Source organism: Ictalurus furcatus, chromosome 6, assembly GCF_023375685.1.
Source record: "Ictalurus furcatus strain D&B chromosome 6, Billie_1.0, whole genome shotgun sequence".
In the NCBI taxonomy this organism is placed as follows: domain Eukaryota; kingdom Metazoa; phylum Chordata; class Actinopteri; order Siluriformes; family Ictaluridae; genus Ictalurus; species Ictalurus furcatus.
In genome coordinates this window covers 16,125,637-16,150,257 of record NC_071260.1, presented here as the reverse complement: position 1 = coordinate 16,150,257, position 24,621 = coordinate 16,125,637, and the positions used below count along the sequence as shown (strand labels likewise).

Below are 24,621 nucleotides of genomic sequence, written 5' to 3'. Positions count from 1 at the left end.
AGAGCAAATGTTAAATGTTTTTGTATAAAATGCTTTTTGAGTGTTTACTGGTGTGTCGCCATTTCTCATTTAGTATGAGCCATGTGGCAGTATACAGTATATGTTAAGTGATTATTATTGCATCTTTATCACTGGTATATTCATCTCTGTTTGAAAGTTTGCTTATTCATGGCAGTTCATAGGACATTACTCATATAATTCATTACCAGATGAGCCTAGTGGAAATATTTGGCTGGGATTTACCCTGCTGTGATTTGGCTTGGATTTACCCAGCAGTGTATCTGTATTAGTGAATCTCTTCTCTGCTGTTGTCAACTGTGGAGAAATAATTATTTTTCTGCTTATGCTGTTTTGCAGAATTGTGTTCTGGACAGACTGGGATGCAAACTTTCCACGGATTGAGGCTGCATCAATGAGTGGAAGTGGGAGGCATGTGGTCTTCAAGGATATGGAGATAGGAGCCTGGCCAAACGGACTAACATTGGACCACCTGGAGAGGCGCATAATATGGACAGATGCTCGGTAGGTGAGGATATGAGGATGATTGATATATAATATAAAGGTGTGATCAATTGAGCACAGTGGTAGGTTGGAAAAATGGAGGTTTTTTTTTTTTTAAGAATGGAAAAGACAATACAGCTGCTGCTATTAGAAAAAATCTGTCACAACAACACATAGTCATACACAAACATAGTGCATCTTTCATCTGTCTTTCACTTGCAGTCACTAGTCTGACAAAGTGTGAGTGCTTGTAGTGGAAGTCCCGCAGGACATCTATCAGCTGTATCACACCTTGTCAACAGTGGCAGTTCCAAACTGCTGTGGGTGTGAGAAGCCCTCCTAAGGTTTTCCTGGTCTCTTCAACAGCTCGGATGCTATTTACTCCGCCTTGTACGATGGCACAGAGGTCATTGAGATCCTAAGGGGCCACGAGTACCTCTCACACCCCTTCGCGGTGTCTCTCTTTGGAGGAAGTGTATACTGGACTGACTGGAGGACCAATACTTTGGCCAAGGCTAATAAATGGACAGGACACAGTGTCACAGTCATACAGAAGACCAGTGCCCAGCCTTTTGACCTACAGATTTACCATCCTAGCAGACAACCACAGAGTACGTATTTTAATACTCCAGGAATGTTGTAATGCAGTATGTTTGTCTGTTGCTCATATTGTAACTAATATCAGTAGTGACATTATGTTCTTGTTATATATGTGTAACTACTCTTAGATTCAGTCATGCTTCACTTGTAGGATACTGAGCATTTGATATGTTTTGTACACATTTATGCCCTCCATCTTCAGAATCTTGAAGGTTGCATTCTGACTGGCTCTCTGCTCTTTTCTGTAGTTTTCATGGGAAAACAAACCTTTTAAGATTTAATCTTTATTGAAGCAAGATCTATTGTCATTGTCCTGTAGTTATTAAAAAAGCAGTTGGTGATGAGTAAACAAGACAATCTTGGATTGTTTGCCATCAGGCTATAGTAAAATATCCAAGACTTTAAAGTGAATGATATACGACTGGCTTGTGCGGGGGCATAGAATCTGCAGGGGACATGTCCCCCACACTTTTAATAAAACGTAAATTCATTCCCCGCACCTTTTCACTGACCATGGCCAATTTGTGTATCTTTGATTTCTATACGTGTACATGTCTATTAGTCATTACGTGACCTGATGTTGCCATGACTATTGGTCACTCACGTCATGTTTCACGCCCATGCTCACACCCGCGCTGAACGCTAAGAGGTCACGATGAGCGGCAAAAAACCATTCACTCCTTTTTTACTAAGTCGAGCAGTAGTGTAAGTTCTTTTGGCAAGTGGTATTCATGTTGCACAATGATGAATAATTTGCTACATATCTCATTTTAATCGCTGCCTATTTCCATTGATGAATAATTAGCAAGATTTGATGGTAATATTAGTCTACCCACAGTCCCGCACAAACGGGCACTTATTTTCAAACTCTTTTGTAAAATCTTTTATTTTTTTATTACAGATGTGTTATCTGAGTCCTTCACATTAGAACAACATGGTGAATTGTTAATGTTGAATTATAGATTACATAAGTCTGGATCAGGCAGCGTTGCATGTTACATTAATGGTTTCTTTTACTGTTGATATAACATGTTATTGTACTGATATAAGGTCTCATTACAGTGACATGTTTGTTAATTTAGTTCAGTTACAGTCTCTTTGCAACAGTGTTTGAGGGACATTTCTTTTCTGAACTTTGGACTGTTGAATAGAATAGAATAAAGTAGTGTGTGAATATACAAGTATATATTATATACTGTATGCTATGTGTATGCAATGCAATGTACACTAAACACAATTTGCAATATTTAAATAATACAGTGCAATATACAACACATATCATGCAAGTACAGATTCATAAATAGCATATTAAGCCAAATAAGAGCAAGAAGAAATAAAACCCATCAATTAGACAAAGGTCAGAAAAAAGAATACCCTTGACATTCTTTCCCCTGCAATCCCGCCTCATTACCCCCCCCCCCCCCCCCCACACACACACACACCCCCATCTGAAATTATGGCTATGCCCCTGTGCACGTGAGACTCGTGAAGCTGATCTGAGCATTTTCTTTAAAAGTTGAACTATGCTGCAGTAAGTTTTGGAATATGTTATGCTTTGCAATATGCCATGCTCCTTCTGTACAAGGCTTCTCTATACAAATGCCCACACTAGATCAAAGAAGTCAGCAAATGCAATAAATAAAAAACAAGCAAACAAACCAAAAATCAATAAATCAATCAATCAGTCAAGCTTATTTTGCAAATACCATTAAGCCTATTGACTTGCTGTGCTCCACCTTATAGTGGAAATACGATAATGGATGACATTATAGTGGAAATACGAAAATATGATCTGTTCTGGCTCAGATTTTGTGAGAGTGAAGTACAAAATGAATTAATCCAGTGGCCACTCCATGGTATGAAAATTCATTTGAGCTGATTCCTGCTGTTCATTCGTTTCTCTAGCCCATCAGAAAGTGCCTCCATTGAGGGTGGTGCATAATTGAAAAAAGTGGTCATGCAGAGAACAAGCCAGTTTAATGTGACCTCTAGATGTGTTCTTCTACTCTACCTAAATTTATTTTAATTGTGTCTTGGTAGTTTGTCAAGCCAATTTTTCTATTCACTCCTTCCTAGCTGGTAAGGACAGCTTCAATTTGTCTTCAGAATGCACACGGTGCCCTTTGTGACTTTATCCGTGTCAGAAAAAAGAAACAGCATAATGAATATAACAGCAGTATAATGTGAATATATGCCACCACTAATGACCAGTTGCCTAATTCTTCATGTACTAGGAAAATATTTGTTAATTAGGCTTCTATCCCTGTTAAATACACAACAAAGTTGGTTTACTTATAAAACCTAAAACGAATGTTACCTATTATAGTTTTATATCTAGGTCCCTTAAATGTTAAGTGTCATTTATTTTACACTTCAATATACTGTTGTAATGGTGACAAAAATATAGTGAAATCTTCTTTAGCCTTTTTATTGGAGACTGTTTGTAGTTTGTTAATATTAAAACATTCCAGGTGAACAGCTTTCTATTAAAGTATGCTTCAGCTAAAGTAATCTCATTTGCATCAACCCACCCAAAACAGCAGAAAATGCTGCCAACCAGTACAGGCTCAGTTCAGATCTTCTGCCAGTGCAGTCGAGTGACTGTTTTACTCTGATAAGTGCCGACAAATTGTGCTACGTTGCCAAGGAAGCCAATAAGTATAGCTAATCCAATCTTAAAGAGCCTGCTGGGAAAGGCTGGCTATCACTGCCGTCCAAGATCGCAGCTAACAGGCCACGGAAATTGGGTTTGTTTTCGGTGTTACTGTGTTGGCAGGGGAGAGAGGGAACCTCTGGACGCCAGAGGATTGTAATGGGAGAAAATGCTTAGTGGGTTAATGGCGCTAGACTGCAGGCATCAACAGGCTGTAAATATGTTACGTGTAGTAGAAGAGCTGAAGGCAATGTGAGGTTAAAGAAATAATGTCGGACACCAGTCTTCCATGATAGCTAGAGCCTGCTATATGATTTCCATTGTTTAAAGCATTTCTACTAATGTTCACAAATGCCTTCAATCCCATTTCAGAATGGATTCAGTTTGTGGATGTAAATCTCTAAACTCAACAGAGGCAAATCAGTGGAGGGCAGGCAAGCATGAACAGTCTGCTGGTTTTTTTCCCCCCCTCCACAGCTTACTTATATTGTTATTTGTAAGCCCAGGCTCATGAAGTGTGTCACGTCTTCGTTTCACATCTTTGGCCTGCTTATCATAAAAGCGGGGCATTATTAACCAAAAGTTGCCTTCCTAGCAGTCAATTCATGTACACTGCCTCTGTTTATCCATATTTTTTCTTTCAAATAGTGTGATTTCCCCAGAAGACCTAACGAATGTATAATTAATTTACTGGGTCGCTAGACTATGATTTAGTTACTTATTCATGTTTACAGTAAATAATTACAAATACATGCCAAATGCATGTATTAAAAATGGGGGGGAAATAATAGGCCCATTTACGAAAATCCCAGTGGAGCAATTATTTTTACGAATGCAGTTGGTTTCTGAGTTAATTATGTGTTGTAATGTAGTTCTGCATTCACTGATGGGTTAAATATTCTGGGAAAAAATATGCACAATTCCCAAATACTTTAACTAATATCTAATGGCATGCCTAACTGTAAACACTGTACCATTCCTAAAAGAAAAAGCTGAAGAATCATATCATGTCAGAGTAAATCCCATTAGCAGGCTATTTCCAAATAAAGCAGCTGGATCATAACCTCTCTTAGCTCAAATATAAATTACAAGAGGTTTGCAGGACATGTCCAGAATCTTATGTAAAAAAAAAAAAAAAGGAAAGAAAAAACCCTCTCATATAATACATGCTTTCTTAGTGAAGCTTGCTTGTAGTGTGAGTTTCATTGTGTCACTGCAGTTACCTTGTATAAATGTTACTGGTGATATTGCCAGGAGAGCTCTCCTCTCTTAACTTCTGGAAGTTCTGTGCATGCATTTGCGTCCATTTTAGATGTTCCCCTGGTGTTCTTGGAATAGTGCTGACAAAGACAGCTTTATGAAAAGTGAAAAGGCGTAGAGAGCTAATTGACTATTCTCCTGTGACCTCTTAGCCATTATCATGTGATCTGCCTGGTCAGCAATAGTCCCTGATGAAGTACCCCAGAAATGGGCCACTCATGAAACAGATATGCTAGAGGTGTTTCAGAAAGAGCTAGAGGTGTTTTTTTTTTCTTATTTTTTTTTTTTTAAAAATGCACCGTGCTACTGCACTGTAAGGTTATGTGTGGTTCGTAGCAGTAGTTTGGATGAGTAGCATTGTGCAAAGGACATAAGACAGTAAGCGCATCTCTTTATATGCTGTAGTAGCCTTGTAGGTTTTGAACCAGATCATATTCTCTTTTAAATTTAAAAGTTTTTTGTTTGTTTGTCTGCTTTACAGCAGTGTCTATGGCCATTTCCTTTAAATGTAAGCAGTTTGGCTGTTACCTCAAAGGCCATAACTTTTAATCAAGAAAAGTAATTTCCTTCATTTTCACTGTAAGTGCTTTACAGAGTGTTTTGATAGTCTGCCTGTGTCTGTCTGCACAAGCAAGTTTGAACACAATTTGTTCAATTGATGTCAGCAAAGGTTAGCTTATATTCCTTTAAAGATGGCAGCATTCGTGAACCAGGAGCCATTATACTTGGTATTGATTTCTCTCCTCTGTGTGTTTTCTTTTGTTTGCCCTGAATTCATGTCACTGTTGGTTTTCCAGCCTCAAACCCTTGTGAGGAGAACAGTGGAAGAGGTCCCTGCTCGCATCTTTGCCTCATCGATTACAACTGCACCGCAACATGTGCGTGCCCACACCTCATGAAGATCTCACCCAACAGCCATTACTGCGTGGGTGAGTTAACACCTCTCTACTCTGCTTGGGTTCATGCACCGTTCTTATATTATACAGAGTGTACAAGTTGTGTGTTAGTGTGAGGTGGTGAGATACTTTGTGGCATGTTCACCTCAACAAGCTTCTGACTTTATAGGATTTCGGTGTTCAGCGTTGAGGTACTTAGACTAAAATTAAAATCTAGCTCCTGTGTCAGTGTACATGAACCGTTCTTACTTTGACTCATATCACATCACTGTTCCTATAAGAAGGTTCCTGAAAACTCATCTACTTACCTTGCATGGTGTTTTTGCTGTGTTTGCTATTTCCCAGCATTGAAGAGGTTTTTGCTGTATGTGAGACGTTCTGAGATCCGAGGTGTGGACATCGATAATCCCTATATGAACATCATGACTGCTTTAACTGTCCCTGACATTGATGATGTCACGGTCGTGGATTACGATGCTCTAGAGGAACGGATTTATTGGGCAGACGTGAAGACTCAAACTATAAAGCGGGCCTTCATCAATGGAACAAGCCTTGAGATGGTCATCTCTGGAGGTAAGGTAGTATATTTAACAAGAAAAAAAAGTGACGCAGGACAGTTTGTCCGTGCTTAGGACAATTATGTCATTATAAAACACTTGATTTTTTTCATATAGTTCACTATTTTCTAACCTGTATTAAAAAGGAAGAGATTTGAGCAGTGAAAATACTTCTCCTGCACTTTATGAATATGTAGATTACCACTGTTATATTTTCTTTCTTCAAACTACATTTAGAATGAACAAATGAGAAAGTGCTTAATTATAATATATGCAGCAAAGCAGGTATAATAAAAAAAAACACTGTACTTATGAGTATGGAGGCTTAGTGCTATTAGTGCTAATAGCTAAGAGCTTGCTATCCATTTCAGAGTGGACAATCATAAATCCATTAGCCTACTGGGCAGGTGGAAAATGCAGTGTGCTGCCCAGTCCCCTGTTGTAGTTTCCCAGAAACCTAACTGACTCAAAAGTGGTAGCTAGTGTAATGTAATAATGTGTGATGAGCTAGATATCCAGTTAACTGAATACAGCCAAGAGAAATGAATGAGTATAAGATCATGTAGCACATCCTGTTTGTGCCCTCGACAAAAAGTCAGCAATTTGATGGCCAGCATCTTGGCTATGAGATGTTATTAAAAGATATTATTCAAGACTGACTATTGTCTTGATTTTCTCCTAATATGTTTAACAATGAGGTACTGATTACTTATAACAGAAGAGTTATATGACAGCTTTGTGTGACTGCACTTTATTTTGCTTGGTTTTGTTGGTGTTTTTCCACATATCTGTATGTTCCTGATTCTGAAAAGATCGTCAGCCATCCACCCACGCTAATTAATCTGCTTAGCAAAAAAATATCTACATCATCCAGATTGTGCTTTTGGTATTGTATGTAATGCATGATATTCACTGCATTTTATTGAAATGTTGTTTTTGGGTTTTTTTCCATTTTCATGTAGGCTGTATTTAAACTAATTAGTGATGGAAATTGCAGAAAACAGGTTTAGATTTTTTTTTTTTTTTAACATTTTGTAAGCTGACTCTCATGGTTTACCTAAATAGCTGACACAGCACTACTGCATTAAAAGATAGCATAAGTTTAAACATAGTCTACATAGCCAACATTTTGGTTGTTGAAGCTACCTGTCTGCTGATCAACTACTGATAAAAATACTAATAGCCTAGACATGAAATCTGCTTTTCCTAGGCATCCAGGCTACTTACAGTATTTGTCCACCACTGAATATGCTGAAGTTGATGCCTTTATTGTGAGTTGCTTCTGGCATTTGCAGATATTCAGAACTGCCGTGGCCTAGCAGTAGATTGGCTCTCAAGGAATATGTACTGGTTGAGCTCTGAAAATGAAGAGACCCAGATCAATGTTGCTCGCCTGGATGGAGCACTTAAAACTTCAGTCATCCATGGGATTGATAAACCAAAGTGTCTGGCAGTACATCCAGCCAAAGGGTATGCAATCCAAAAAGTATTTTAGTGTATTTAACATATACTGTAAAACAAGTATGTAATACATTAACATACTGTTTAATGGATTTATGCACTTACTTGAAGAAAAAAAAAATACAGGAGGAACAGAATTATTCCATGGGCAAATGTTGGAAATGTAGTATTTGTAGAACTTGTCCAGTCCTTTAACAGATCTAGGCTTAAGTTGTATTCTGGACAAATATTTAATATAATGTATACCTTAGAATAAACACATTAGACTAATGTGTTGTCTTTTCAATTGAACACTATAGGAAGGTATACTGGACAGATGGGAATACGATAAATCTAGCAAACATGGACGGGAGTAACAGGAAAGTTCTTCACCAGAACCAGAAAGATCCAGTAGGTATGTCTAATCACATAATTTTTTTTTCCGCTCACCTGTCTTAACCTATATTCAAAACTGATATTTATACTCTTATGTCCACTGCTGAATCAAAATCGTCTTTTTATCAAGTTGTCTTGTCCCATAGACTCACACAGTACTGCATAACCTATTTCCACATATTCACACACATCACATATTGCTCTATTCCAAAGTCATTTGAAAACATATACTATAAAGTCATACAAATCCTAGTCCTAACCTTCTACACCCACCTTAGGTCTCTCAATAGACTTTCCTGCAAGCAAGTTGTACTGGATTAGCTCAGCTAATGGCACGGTCAACAGGTGTAATCTGGATGGCAGTGGCTTTGAGGTGATTGAAACTATGAAGAAGAATTTAACCAAAGCCACAGCTCTGGCAGTCATGGGTAAGAGATTCAGCTTTGACACCCATCTCATTGATGTTACATTACACTTGATTGGGACATCTCAGTTTCTAATATACATTATATATTATTGAATTAATGAGAAAATTAGTACTTAATGAATTATAATTTTTCATTTAAAAAAAGTGCATTGCTCCATAATTTTGGTGGTACTGGTTTTGTTTGGACCTTGTATTGTTTTAGTCACTTCTACTGACAATGTTTCTGCTATGTATTTGCTATGTAGCGGTGTTCCTCTAGCTTGTGGCACCTATCGCTTTCAGACAACAGTGCAGCACTGGAATGGATACTTTGTGTTACCATGGCACCATGGTATGAGAAACTGAGATATTAATTAACCACAGCAAACCCTCAGTGTCCGAAACATTTCCTAAAAAAAAGCTGTTCCACTGGAAGCAATATTGCTCATCAATTGGGAGAGTAAATGTAGGTCTCAGTCTGAAGCCAGGAATATACTTGCCTACATTAAAAAAAGTGGGGTGAGAAGCTGATATGATTGATTTCTGTCCAGATGGAACTGGATAATGAAGACTGGTTGTTTGGATAAACACCCAACTGCTGTAGAGCATCTGCTTTTTAATCACACCATTCGCATTAGGCTGGGTGTAAGACTTAAATTACAATTCTTTCCATATGCCAGAACTCAGATTAGGTACAGTTCTTGCAGAGAACTGGCATTGGTCAGTGTAAACATAAAGAAGGCGCTATATAGAGGGCAGTAATCAGTAGAGATCAATCAAACACTATAAGCACTTAGAACAACTCGTATCATTTGCAAATTTATTTCCTTTCCACTTGGGAGGAAATAATGAACAATACGCCTACATTTATTCTGGCTTGCCAGGAGTCACTGTAGTAATTGACAGAATGGGGAAAAAAAAAAAAAGCATATGTGAATCTGAAGATTTTACAGATAAGAATTATAATTAACAAGTCAACAGCTTTCTCTCTTTCCATCTTTTTTCTTTCCTTCTATCTTTTTTTCACATGGTTTGTTAATCTGAAGGACATTTTTGCAACTGTTCCTTTAACATGTAATTGCATCTGTGAACAACTTCATGAGACAACAGAGAAATATGTCATCTTTATGCATATTAATAATATTAACTTGCATACTAATAGTATTATCACACATCATTAATATTAACACATATTAAAATGAATTCGATTCCTGCTGCTACCCTGTGTGTGCGGAGTTTACAGGTTCTCCCCGTGCTGTGGGGGTTTCCTCTGGGTACTCCGGTTTCCTCCCCCAGTCCAAAGACATGCATGGTAGGCTGATTGGCATTTCCAAAGTGTCCATAGTGTATGAATGGGTGTGTGAATGTGTATGTGATTGTGCCCTGCGATGGTTTGGCACCCTGTCCAGGGTGTACCAGCCTTGTGCCTGGGCTCCCTGGGATAGGCTCCAGGTTCCCCGCGACCCTGTAAGATAAGCGGTATAGAAAATGGATGGATGGATGGATGGATGGATGGATGTGTGTAAATATAATTATGTCACAACTAAGTGTCAATACAGATACCCTCATTACACAGATTCATAAATGCTGATGTTACTTCTTCTTGAAACTAAGGCTAAGTAGTTTTATAATGTAACTTCTAGGCAGTACACTGAGCTGTGATTAATTTTAGTCATAATTGCATTTCTAGCACCATTCTTATGAGTAATTGTCAAAGGGTTGGTGAATATGGGCCCAGAAAACAAAAGCGCAGTCAGGTCCTGCCAGCACAGCACATTGACTATGCTATGATTTGTTCCTAATAGACTACTAATGGACGATGCTTTAGCAGGTGCGCTACTGTTGTTTTCACAGTGCTAACTACTGCCCTCCCTGTTGAAGCCATTTTTGACTGAGGCTGTAAGTTATTATAAAAAAGTGAAACAGAGTAAAAGGCCACCTGAATGACTAATGGTGTAAGTTTAAAGAAGTAGCAGGCTACAGCATAATGGCAAAATGAAGCCTTGTCTATGTGCTATCCATCACAATTATTTTGTCTTTGTCACAGTGAGAAAAGCTTTCTCTGACTTTTTGCAAAGCTGTCTGAGTCTGTTCAGAAGATACTTCTGTTTGCTGTTTTTTTTTTTCAGAGGAACAGATTTGTGAAGCAGATTTGTTAAGCCAAGGCAGAAATTCTTTTATAAACTACCTTCAACAGGTAATGGTTAAAGGTATGAAGAGGATAGCACTGTTTAAGAATTTTTTTCCCATTTTCCTTCCCCTTCTTCTTCTTCTTCTTCTTCTTCTTCTTCTTCTTCTTTGTCAATGCTCAGACTTTTACTTGTTCTGAGTATTCCAAACAGTGTCATATGAAACCATGTTTGCTGATTTATAAGTGCTTCTGCAGGCTTTTTTTTTTCTGCTGAAAGTGTTCAAGACAGATGGTTCTTGTTGAAAAAATGGGGTGATTATTTGTTCTCTACAAGGGCTTTTAGTTCATAAGTGCACAACTGAAATGTTTTTTTTTTTTTTTTTCAGTGTATGTGTATCAGTGTGTGCATCTATCTCTTTGTCCCAGTCTAGGTAAGCCTGGGGGTGGAAGGATGATCATGCAGTCGTGTGTGGGTGTCTGAGTAGGTAGTATTTGTAGAAGAGTAGATTCAGAACTTTTGTTTCACTGTGCAGCAAATCTGCCATGAACTCCTTTCTGGTTGACTGCTTGCTGGGTTAAGCACATGCTTTAAACTTTAAACAGCCTTGAAATGATAGAACACACCTATCACATACAGAATAATAACACTAGTGGATAATATGATCTCTGGAGAAAGCATCAAAGAGCCTTAGTGCCCAGGATCTGCCTTTCATCGTTAAGACTGCTGATCCTCTCATGCACATATGTAAAGGTGACGCAGATGAACAGGTGAGAGTTTTTTTTTTTTATGTCACAATGTAGCAGGGACTCATTGTAATGTACAATGTAGCTTCCAACCATATTGATCTCTCATTTGTTAATTACCTGCTTGAAGTGATAAAAATAAACCTATTAGGATTCTGTAGTTACGGCTTAGCTCATTCAAGGTTAATCAAATGTATTGAACTGCTATGGAACAAACAGCTCCTTCCTAGCCCTCTGATTTTCAGAATCAGCGCAATCGATTAGCTATTTGGAACACTGCGTCTGGGTGTCCTGAGCCGACACCCTGTGAAGATTGAACGAGATTGTGATCTAAGATCTTTGGCCTGTATCTTTGCCATCTCTCTCCCAGAGAGGGCGCCTTAATTGAAGAGATTTACCAAGGTTAACCATCATGCCATGTTATCAGTTTATGCCCTTATAAAGCTGTTTCATCTGCCAAGCTGTAAAAAATAAATAAATAAATAAAAAAGCTATCTGATGGTATTCACCTGCCATACAAATGTCCACGTACTAGTAGAAGTACAGAGCAGAAAGTGTTGAGAGATGTATCATATCATTGTGTAGTGATGCAGAGGGAATATTCAATTTTCATAGCTCCAGTTTAAAGCGTGATTAATATATATTAAATACTGGTTGTTTGATTAATGCACATTTAATTTCTTAAAGAGCCCCAATCAACTCATGAAGAAGATTTCAAGGAGCAAGATGACTGAAGGAATTAAAGCAGTTTTATTGTAATTTATTGGCATGAGGCTGGTTGCTTCCTCCATGGAAGCTTTATAAAGATTTGGTGTGAGATGTAGTGAGAACTCTCATTCAGATCATGTGACTTCCTTCATCTGTAATCAGATCAAATACTTAAAGCGGAAATTGTTCTTGATGAGCTGTGCTGTAAACCAACCACCAGTCTGGATGCCAACAAATGTACACTGTCAGTGTTGGTAAACCAGGTATGATGCTTGGAGACTCAAACATTTCAGAGGCTATTTGTATGTCACCATTTTCATTTAATTCCACACAATTATTTAATCACAGCTAGATGAAAGTTTCTTCTAGGTCACATCTAAAACTATACACCCATGTCTTGAACTACAGAAACTTTAATAATTTTACAAATCTGCCTGAGTTTGAATGCCATATTCTGGTATTCTCCTATGTAACTCTAGCTGTCTTTCTTTGACTTTTTTTTGGGAAGTATAAATATTATTAAGCCTAGTGTAAGTTACACAGTGCATATATCATTTACAGACTGATCAACTGTAACATGTCCTACTCCAAATCTTTCTTTTTTCTATACCATGTCAGTGACAGTGTTGTCAAACTATGAAAAGGTTATAGCTCATTCTTCCAATGTCAGTCTCCCTTTCTCTTGTCTTTTGTCATCCATTCATCCATCCATCCATTTTCTGTACTGCTTATCCTACACAGGGTCCTGGGGAACACCCAGGATGGGCATCGCAGGTCACAATCACACACACATTCACGCAGTACAGACAATTTAGAAATGCCAATCAGCCTACGATGCATGTCTTTTGACTGGGGAGGAAACCAGAGTACCGGGAGTAAACCCCTGAAGCACGAGGAGAACATGCAAACTCTGCATACACAGGGTAGATGCAGGAGTTGAACCCAATTGATCTTTTATTTAAAAAAAAATAATAATAATACTCTGCTCTCATGGATATCAAACAATTGCAAACAAAACACAGGTTTATAAAAAAATATATCTTTGTTATGCTAAATTCAAAATGACTAAACTGCAAATGACTAATGTGCAATCAACCTATGACATTGATTTATCTATCATTTCTTTGTCCACAATTTTAGTTGTGTTTTAGTTGTGAGTATTTGTGTGTGTCTAGGTCACCGGTGATAATGAGATATGCACTAATTATACATTCATTGAAATCCACACCTTTTCACAGATTATATTTCACCTAAAAAAAAAAAAAAATCCAGAAACTACCAAAGTGTCTAGGATCAAGGTCACCTTTCTTCCAAACTGCTGAGAATTTGTACTCTATAGCCTTTATTCTAATATCCCTGGTCACCTGGTGTGTCAGCACTGCCTGCCTCTCTGCAGCACGCAGGCACAGTTCAGGCTCCAAGCCAAGAACAACCTCTGTGGCCCTTTGTTGCACACTGTGCCTGAGTAGGAACAACACACAGACTGCTATCTACAGTGATGTTCTGACATTGGTCTCTGTGAATGGAAAGACATCATCTCAGACCAGGGCACTGCGCCAGGCAGCTCTAAACACTGCTTCATTGACTTTCCTACAGACAGGGACGTGCACAATGCCTTGGCCCTATCTACTGTAGTTATAATTTACTAATGATCTGGAGCAGACCTATTATCCATGGAGTGAGCATACATGCATGACAATAGCTTATACTCATGGTCAATAAAAGATTCATATGCTTTAACAGGTGGCAAGCTGTGGTGGGCAGATGACGATCTGTCGCAGCTAGGCACAGTGGCAAAGCGAGATGGCCGTAGCCTTGTGGCACTGCGCAATAAGACCAGTGGAGTGGTTCACATGAAAGTGTACGACCGAGAGGGCCAGAAAGGTGAGCTGCCAAGCGATGTTTTAAAACAATCCTCTATATTTATGAAAAGGAGTTACTTTGAAGTGTGTTAATGTAAATTAAAATGGCCTGTGAAATTAGATGTAAATGAAAAATAATGGCTGGCTGGTTTTTCAAGGGTTTTAATTTGATGTTGATTTATTCCCACATAGATTATAATGAGTAACATTTACAGTTTATGGTTGGACTATTACATTAAGTTTGATAACAAATCCTCCCTTTCTTTTTCAATATGTAAAAGTGCACTGCAGATTTATCGGTGAATCACTTTTCCATTTTCTGAGTTATTAGGCAAATAATTCAGGGTAATGGCAGGTCCATTAACAACGTTGCTGTGGATCCCACTAAACTGTCCACTTGAATAAAGAATGACCATTAAGCAGCTCTGATGTATATCTATTCAGCCCCTAAACTTTTCAAGCAGCAGTTAGCTTCTCTATTCATATTCTGCTCTGTCTCATTACTGTCTGAGACAGCTAAGGAGTGATCTCCTTGGGAGCACAGCAGAGTACAGGCTTCCTACGTGCTTCTCTTCAGTCATTCGCGCATTATTATAAACTAAAGGCACTAGTTTGGGAAACGTCCATCGAAGCATTCAATTTTGTGGGTGTTGTATTGCATCTTATAGGGAGGAACGCCTGTCAGTTGAACAATGGCGGCTGTTCTCAGCTCTGTCTTCCTACGTCGGAGAACACTCGCAGCTGTGCGTGCACTGTGGGCTACAACCTACGTGCTGACCGCCTCTCCTGTGAAGGTATACACGTGCTTACAGTGATTGAGCAGTATTAATATCGTAAAATATGGGCATGCTTATCATGTTAAGACAGCACATGAGGGTCACAACATACAAATCATTAATCATAACGATGAGCATGATAACGCTGAACTCATTTTTGGCAGCTACCTTTTAAATGGAAATGTACATTTCTAAATACTGGGACTTGTTTTCCATTATTATGCTATAGCAACAGATATGATTCCCCGGAGACCATGATTTGTTTCTGTGTGTTTATTTCGTGTTAGGCCTGAGCTCCTTTCTAATGTACTCTGTACACGAGGGCATGCGTGGAATCTCACTGGACCCAACAGATCATACAGAGACATTGATGCCCATCACTGGCACTTTGTTTGCTGTCGGAGTGGACTTCCATGCCGGTAAACATCCATCATTCTGTCTATTCCTGTACTTACTCTGTCTTAGCCTTTATCTGTGCACATGTGTGGTAACTTCCTTCTCAGAATTCTTGTGTTGCTCTGTGATCTGCCTGTTCACATCAGAGAAATGTACCACATCCCCTTCATCACGTGTTCCATGTTGTTTACTGTCAAACATGCGATCTAAAATTAGCGGCTCAGTTCTGCACCTGGATAAAGGCAATCGAATATGCTGCTATATCATCTTTTGTAGAGATAAAAGGATAAAAGGAGATGGGTTAAGTAAGTTGATGCCGGAGGCACCATAGATAAATGTTCCTTCATATCTTCTAAACCCAGCATCACTTGGGACTCACTGTAATATATTGGACAATCCATCAAACAGAGGTTAGGTGTAGTAGACATGGCTGTCCAGGAACCTGGTGCTGTGCTGGAAATTTTATGAGTTTCTGCATTATTCATACCCCCAATAGGCTTGTGACTGCTCAAATGCAACATGATTGACCCTGTTTGCTGAAAATGCAATAGTGACAAGTGGCATGACGAGTGAGTGCAGGGGAAGCGGCCCTTATTTGATGCAACAGAATAATTAAAAGCCATCTATGTAAAATAAGTTTTAGTTTCTTTAAGTGTGTCAACAGTGTACTGTGTGCATAACCAAACTGCTACTCACAAACAACACGTGGAAAGTTCAAATGCGTGAACTGAGCTACAAGATCATGTCCCGGGCTGCCCCCAGTTTCTGTGACCAAGGAGGCATAGCTAAAAGTGCTGACCTCAGCCAAAGGGCAGAATGTACAGATGGTCACTGTCTCTCTTCTCTGCTCCCTTGATCCCTTCTCTACAAGGGCAGCACGTTCCAGCTTAGCTCAGGTGAGCAGGCTGAATTTGAGCCCAGCTCAGCCCATGACAGCTGAATCCATTCGCATAGCTTTTGCATGCCGTTATTAGGCAGCTTGTTGGAGTATGAAAAGGATGTGTGCCTTCCAGCTGGCTACCGCCGTGTGTTCGAGATCCATTATCTGGATCTAAACTCTGCATTTATAGAAGACTGCATTTGTAGAAAATAAACTAAATATTTACAGATAACGCTACAGATTTATGTGAAGAAAACATCGAAGCTGATTTATGTACTAGTAAATTCTGTATTTGACTCTGGTGAGAACCTCTTAATGCAGGAGAGAAGCATATTCAACGATTTATGTAAATGGGTTGTGGTTGTAGGCTCTCACATTCACTAGGAATTCAAGGTTTTTTTTTTTTTTTTTGTGGATTGACAAAAATAACAGATACACTTTACACAAATACAGTATACCTGCTGTTCTATGCAAATGAATTATAAAAGATGCAGCATATACAAGAGGGAAGTATCTTGCATTCAGTGTTTGGGCTCCTGTTGTGAAATATTGTCTCCTGTCTACAGGCAATGACACAGTCTACTGGACAGACATGGGCCTGAACCGTATCTCTAGGGCCAAGAGAGACCAAACATGGAGAGAACACATTATTACCACTGGCATCAGCAGAGTGGAGGGAATCGCTGTGGACTGGATTGCTGGTATCATTATACTTTACATAAAGTGGACGTGATTGTTGTAAAGTGTTTCTTTTGAGTGCTACTCTATCACAAACTTCAATTTTCTGTTGATTTTCTCCATAAAGGGAATCTCTACTGGACAGACCATGGCCTTAACCTCATTGAAATTGCTCGGCTGAATGGCATGTACCGCTCTGTGGTGATCTCAGAGGGGCTGGACCAGCCGAGAGCCATTGCAGTACATCCACAGAGAGGGTATGTCACTGTACAAAAGAGCCTTCGAGCCAAGATAATGTATTGATTTTCTCACAAAAAATCACCCTCACTGATCTCATTGCAACAGGCAGGTTAACAATCTTTGCCCTTTGGAGATGTTTCTCAGTTGAAAGGAATTTGTATGAAATTCAGGGTTTGGTCCAGTGAGCTGAACACTCACAAAAGAACAGTATGGGCAAAACTCATAAACCAAATATATATCAACAGAATGAAATATCAGAGACCTTGTCTGCATACGACCTTTGAATTTAGTGACTCATTAAACTACTCATTAAGGAAATGAAAGGTACTTTACTTATGTTTGCCAGTTCAAAAAATGAGTCAGCTATGAATTCTTCTGATGTTCTTGGTCTTTTAATAACCTAAAGTGAAAAGGGAGCAAGTCGCATTTAAAGAGTCCATTCCAACTCCACCGAAACATTCCCTGCATTCTACTTAAGGAAAAACATCACTGCCTAAGAATTGTTACTTTGATTATCATCAACATCATCATCATCACTGTCATCCACATCAGTCTCTGTCTCATTACCTGAGGTAAAGGTTACTCTCGGCATTTAAATACAAACCTCATCGTCTCTTCACTCAACTGATCTCTGTGTTATCAACAGTGGGGAAATAATCGCTGGATCATTCAGTCAGTTCTGTTCTGTAGACTGCATTTGGCATCTTTTTATTAGTTCTTTTAAACATTTGAAAACCATTTTCAATGATTTTTTATAATTTTTTCATCAATTTTGCCAGAATTTAGTCACAGTGACATCCGAAAGGTTTTCCCATACCACTATGCATATGTTAATATTTATTAATATTTAACAGAACCTTTATATAACTGATGACCAATGTATGTGTCATCTTCATCTGTCATAGCTACCTATTTTGGACGGAGTGGGGGAAGAATCCTTGCATAGGCAGAGCACGGCTGGACGGATCAGATCAGGTCACGCTTGTTAGTTCTGGCATCGCTTGGCCAAATGGAATTTCCATTGACTATGAGGTACGGTAAAGTGCTCAGTCTCTCTCTCTCTGTCTCTCTCACTCTCTCTCTCTCTGTATGTCTCTCCATCATGCTCCCTGATACTACCAGACTGAGTCTTGCTCCTCATTCTTCTTCTTCTGCTGATGATAAAATGGACCTGTACAAAAGAAGATGCGCTGATGTGCATTTTCAAATTGCTTTCCAGGAAAATAGATTATATTGGTGTGACGCTCGAACCGACAAGATAGAGAGGATCAACCTTGAGACTGGGGAAAGCCGGGAGATTGTACTATCAGCCGCCAATGTGGATCTGTTCTCTGTGGCTGTGTTCGGGGCTTACATCTACTGGTCTGACAGGTAATTTATTATTTTACTAAATGCTGGGCTTTCCAAAAGTGGCCCATAAAGCCAGCTGCTACAGTCTTGGAGGTTTAACCTCTTCCATGCAAGGACACTGGGAGTCCTGGCTTAAGGCTCTGACATTCCCTCAGCAAGATTCCTGACTTTATGGAAATTTAGCAAACTTCTACTAAATGTCATTTTCAAGGTTAGGTTTAGCTCGGCTAGCGTTGCAGATGCAGCTGGCTTGTGAATTTAATTAAGATCCATCTCTTTTAATTATACAAGTACCACTGATTATACTGATGCCAGTTTTCATTTCCTGTTTCTGCTGTGCTGATTGTGGTAGAGCTCATGCCAATGGTTCCATTCGCCGTGGGCTAAAGAGTGATGCCAGCGAGGCTGTGACAATGAGGAGTGGTCTGGGTGTCAACCTGAAGGATGTGAAAATCTTTAATAGAGGCCGGGAGAAAGGTTGAGGTTTCAACTTAATGTTTTTTGTTCTTTTTTTTTTCTTTAATCTTTTTCTTTGTAGCTCTTCCTTTATTAAATTGCTCCACAACACAATTTTAGATTACTGTGTCCATGGCCATTGATAAATGCTTCATCATTAAAACCAGCTGTAATCCACTAAACAATGAATTCTGCACTGATCCATTCCTTCCTGTTTTTGTAGCAATACAACTGGAACATTGTAAAATACCCAGTATATCTTATTTTCATCTAAATAGCAGTATAGATCCACAAAACTCACAAGCTGAGGGATCCTCCTTATGTCAGGTGTGTGTGTTTTTGTATGCACATGTGTGTGAGAGTACATAGATGTGAATAAGAGATTGAGAGAATGGGAGCTATTAATTAACCCACACTAATAGTCAAGTTTGTACAAGTTTGGTGCTTGAACATTTGTGAATCCTTTAGAATTTTCTATATTTCTGCATGAATATGACCTAAAACATCCGAAAGTCCTAAAAGTAGACAAAGAGAACCCAAGTAAACAAATGAGACAAAAATATTACACTTGGTCATTTATTTATTGAAGAAATTGATTCAATGTTACATATCCATGACTGGCAAAAGTATGTGAACCTTTGCTTTCAGTATCTGGTGTGACCCCCTTATGCAATAATAACTTTAAATAATGTTTCTGGTAACTGTTGATCAGTCCTGCACATTGGCTTGGAGGAATTTTTGCCTGTTCCTCAGTACAGAACAGCTTCAACTCTGGGATGTTGGTGGGTTTCCTCACATGATCTGCTTGCTTCAGGTCCTTCCACAGTATTTCTATTGGATTAAGGTCAGGACTTTGACTTGGCCATTCCAAAACATTAAATTTATTCTCCTTTAACCATTCTTTGGTAGAATGACTTGTTTGCTTAGGGTCGTTGTCTTGCTGCATGACCCACTTTCTCTTGAGATTCAATTCATGAACAGATATCCTGACATTTTCCTTTAGAATTCACTGGTATACTTCAGAATTCATTGTTCCATCATTGATGCCAAGTCATCCAGGCTCAGATGTAGCAAAACAGGCCCAAACCATGATACTACCACCACCATGTTTCACAGATCTTATGCTGGAATACAGTTTTCCTTTCTCCAAACATAACGCTTCTCATTTAAAACAAAGGCTCTATTTTGGTCTCATCCATCCACAAAACATTTTACCAGTAGCCTTATGGCTTGTCCATGTGATCTTTAGCAGAAGGACAGAAACTGCAGAAGGACAGAAATGTTCTTTGTGGAGAACAGTAGCTTCCTCCTTGCAGCCCTGCAATGCACACCACTGTTGTTCAGTGTTCTCCTGATGGTTGATTCATGAACATTATCATTAGCCAATGTGAGAGAGGTCTTTAGTTGCTTAGAAGTTACCCTGTGTTCTGTTGTGACCTTGTGGACTATTACACGTCTTGCACTTGGAGTGATCTTTGTTAGTTGACCACTCCTGGGGAGTGTAATAGTGGTCGTGAATTTCCTCCATTTGGACATAATCTATCTGAGGATTGAAGTCCAAACTCTGTAGAGATGGTTTTGTAACCTTTTCCAGCCTGATGAACATCAACAACTCTTTTTCTGAGGTCCTCAGAAATCTCCTTTGTTCATGCCATGATACACTTCCACAAACGTGTTGTGAAGATCAGACTCTGATAGATCCCTGTTCTTTAAATAAAAACAGAGAGCTCACTCACACCCGATTGTCATCTCATATTTTGAAAGCACCTGACTCTAATTTCACCTTCAAATTAATTGCTAATCCTAGAACTTCACATACTCTTGCCACTCACACATATGTAATATTGGATCATTTTCCTCAATAAATAAATTAAGTTTAATATTTTTTCCCCCATTTGTTTAATTGGGTTCTCATTGTCTACTTTTAGGAATTCTGTTAAAATCTGATGATGTTTTAGGTCATATTTATGCAGATATATAGAAAATTCTAAAGGGTTCACTAATTTCAAGCACCACTGTAGCTGCTCTTAGAAGGTTTTACTTCATTACCATTATGAGTTAAAACTATTTTATATTTTTAATTCTTAACAGTATTCTTGTTGAGGCTGGTCAGAATTCTGGAATCTTCTCAACCAGCTTCATGAAGGAACTTCATCCAGGAGGCTTTTCTAAAAGTTCCCGAATAGGCCAAGCACTTATTGGCTGCTTCTCAAAAAGTTCTAAATGAAAAGTTACATTTAAGTTAAAATCTACTTGGAGAACTATTTTTGACCTATGGCATTATACATGGGCATTATCTTCACAGTTTACATTTGCCATAGAAACAGACTCTAACTATAATACTTTATCAATTTGACAACTAGTATTGCATTACTCTGTTACAGAAATTGAGGTATTTGCCTAAAATGTAATAAATTGATTAATCTTCAGTAACTGCTTTATCCTGGTCAGTGTCATGGTGGATCCGTAGTCTATCCTGGGAACACTGGGCATGAGGCAGGAATACACCCTGGATGGGACACCAGTCCATCACCAACACCATGCATACACACACATATGCTAAGTTTCCATCCACTTTTTGTGCATTTCTGTTATCGACAAAGTGAAAGTGTGTAAAAAAAAGTTAGCAATATTTGATGTCTCCCGTCTGTTTCCATCCAATTCGCCTTTTACCGATAAAATGGCGTGCATGATGACATCATCCTTTAAAAAAAATTAAAAAATTGCTGCATAAGTGAAAAAGAAATCTTCCCTTGAGCCGTTTCCATACATAATTTTTGTGTATATCGCAAATTGTGTACCTTTTGCATCCCACATGTCCTCAAATCTTTGTAAAATGGAGAGAGTATTGAGACAATTAAACGAAATTGATCATCTTACTTTCATTTTAATTTCACAAATAATTGCAGTTGTACGTAACATCAGAAGATGAGGTTAGAATGGAGCAGCTGCTCATCTGATTGGGCTCCAAGTACACGGAAGCCCACGGGCATAGCCGGGGTGGCTCATCAGGAGAATCGGGAGAATTCCCAGTGGGCCACTCAAAAATTGGGCTCATATAATAAGCATGTTGCATTATTGTGTGACTAATAACTAAAGCAATGAATTACACTACATTTGTATTTAAAACAGCGCATCAGTTATGCATTAAAATTTGACGTTTTCTCACATCACTTGGTTCAGAGCGCGTGCTCGCGCTCTCTCTCTCGCTCTCTCTTTCTCACTCACTCACTCACACACACAAGTGCGCCGACTCAGGTCCTTACCATGGAGATATAAACAAACTGTTGTCACATACCGTGGTGCAAGGTAGCTGCAAAAAAAGTATATTTCTTACTGAAATACTTCATAGGCTATTTATTTGAATGCAAACAAACATTTTTTTTCCCCATAATGTTACAGTTGGACTTTTTGTAGCAGAAAACAATTCTCAGTATGTCATTTGTTGTTTATCTTTATATTCTTGTTGAAACATGTCAGTAATAAATATAATGGGATAGTAAGAAGTTCTTACACCACAAAATAAAAAATGGGGTGGTCTTGGGCATTAAACTCCCGAGCAGGTTAATTCCGACCCGAAAGTGGATTGCTCTTGGTCTGCTCAAGCCGGTGTCCTGCGCCAAGTACAGAGTAGTGGAGAAACTTTCGGGGTTAGTAAAACGACTGTCCATTGTTGTGTATATGCTGTGTGCACAGCTATCAAAGATAAATGAATGCAGCATTATATCAGGCTGCTGAATGAGGCGGAGGCCAATGAAATCGCATACCTTAATTCCTTGGAGTATCTTTTGTCACAGTTTTGCACACACATCCCTATTCTTCCCCCAACTGATAGATAAATTCTATCATGTGGCACTTTTTTTGTGCGAATGCCATTTTTCTTGACAAAAACTGTTTCCAAACTATTTTCCGCAAAATTTAAAGTATTGTCATATAATTTATGCGCTAAAGTTAAACAAAAAAAGATTATGTCAACACTTGTGACATTTTATCAATAATTTGCATTTCCATCAGCTATATCATTAAACATTTTAATGCTCTAAACCTTTTACCGCAAAAAAAATAAAAACCCTTGGATGGAAACGAGGCTATTGACACCTTGGGTCGAGTTAGCTTAGTCAACCCAACTAATGACGTGTATTTGGGAGTAAACTGGAGAAGCCAGAAGACACATGGGAAACATGTGAAATTCCACACAATAACCCAAGATCAGGATAGACCTAAAACTTACTGTTGGAAAAAATATAATTTAAATTTTAGTTCAAGTGTAAAAAATATATATATAGTGAAAATGGAACAGAATGCAAGGCATATTTTTCATGTTTGTTTGTTTGTTTTTTCTTTATTACCATAAAGTCGCTAATTTTTCTAACATTTATAAAGGCATGTGTTTGCCTTCTCTAGGCACAAACCCCTGTGCAAGGAGTAATGGTGGCTGTCAGCAGCTCTGTTTTCACCTGGGTAGTGGCAGGAGGACGTGCTCTTGTGCTCATGGCTACCTGGCAGAGGATGGCTTTGCCTGCCAGAGATACGAAGGTTACCTACTCTACTCAGAAAGGACCATCTTGAAAAGCATCCACCTCTCAGATGAGAGTGACCTCAATTCTCCCCTCCAGCCATTTGAAAAGCCTGAGTTCTTCAAAAACGTAGTTGCGCTGGCCTTTGACTATCGTCAGCACACCTCTGACCACAACCGCATCTTCTTCAGTGACATCCATTATGGGAATATTCAGATGGTTAACGATGACTGGTCTGGAAGGCAGATCATAGTTGACCGTAAGTTTAACATTCGTTATTTATCTTTGTGTGCTGCATGGTGCAGTTGATATGTCCTGTGGCTGACATTTAATAATAGCTGCTGGTTAGGTCACTTGTAGAATAAATGCTGTAATTCTGTTGCTTACACATGAAATTATGAATTTCCCAAAGGACAGCTGGAGAGTAATGGGAAGTGTGCATGCTCTGTGAAATCTGTTTTCATCATGATGTTGACTTGTCAATGCACTGACCTCCATATTGTTAAATGTTCTGCTACCATATCCATGCCTGCCTCTTAGCAACCATTTGTGAAAAGCCATTTGCTGGAAGCCTTAAGTGTCAGGTCGCATGATGTATTGCTGGGTCCTACTGCATGCTACACACAGTAAGAGTGTTATAATGGCCACCTCCATTTTTCTTCAACTAAATGGGAGCAATTTAGCTGTCAGAAATGATGTTTGCAACATTGCATCTCTCTCCTTGTGCCCACTATTGATAGATTAAAATATCTTGCCTTGTTTCCACCCTTCTCAAAACTACAACACAAATAGGGATGGAAGATAAGGTGATGCATTTTAAGCTTCTGACTGTCATGCTTTTTGATTTCTCTATGTAAAATATACAACATGGGAGACATCTTGGTAGCAATCAATAGCTGTTTCTGATGTGGCGCACAGTGAAAAAGTTCAGCTCCTAACGATGTTTTATTACCAATTATTGGCCTAATGAGCCTGTTGAAGCACATGCTCTCATTTGCATTAAAAAGATTTACCTAATTACAATCTAAACAAGGTGGTTTGCATGATTTACTCTGTAAGTCCTACTTTTTCCAGTAGACATAAGGTTCTCATTAACCTTGAATGATTTGTATGAATGCTTTCTCTTCCAGCAGCTACAGGAATAGGTGATGATAAAGTGAGGATAAAGCAGTTA

At 38.8% G+C, this 24,621-nt stretch overlaps 1 protein-coding gene across 1 annotated transcript in view; it reads left to right on the top strand.

Annotated features, from left to right (window-relative positions):
* Positions 1-24,621, top strand: part of lrp1bb (low density lipoprotein receptor-related protein 1Bb) — a 331,362-nt gene that overhangs the window by 212,759 nt on the left and 93,982 nt on the right. The window contains exons 26-41 of the mRNA XM_053626734.1: positions 358-522; positions 868-1,112; positions 5,812-5,943; positions 6,256-6,483; positions 7,763-7,937; positions 8,228-8,322; positions 8,582-8,731; positions 14,036-14,176; positions 14,823-14,948; positions 15,218-15,349; positions 16,773-16,907; positions 17,012-17,141; positions 18,030-18,156; positions 18,344-18,495; positions 18,827-18,951; positions 23,335-23,706. Of these exons, the coding sequence (XP_053482709.1) occupies positions 358-522; positions 868-1,112; positions 5,812-5,943; positions 6,256-6,483; positions 7,763-7,937; positions 8,228-8,322; positions 8,582-8,731; positions 14,036-14,176; positions 14,823-14,948; positions 15,218-15,349; positions 16,773-16,907; positions 17,012-17,141; positions 18,030-18,156; positions 18,344-18,495; positions 18,827-18,951; positions 23,335-23,706 (2,630 nt within the window). The remainder of the gene's footprint in view (positions 1-357; positions 523-867; positions 1,113-5,811; positions 5,944-6,255; positions 6,484-7,762; positions 7,938-8,227; positions 8,323-8,581; positions 8,732-14,035; positions 14,177-14,822; positions 14,949-15,217; positions 15,350-16,772; positions 16,908-17,011; positions 17,142-18,029; positions 18,157-18,343; positions 18,496-18,826; positions 18,952-23,334; positions 23,707-24,621) is intronic.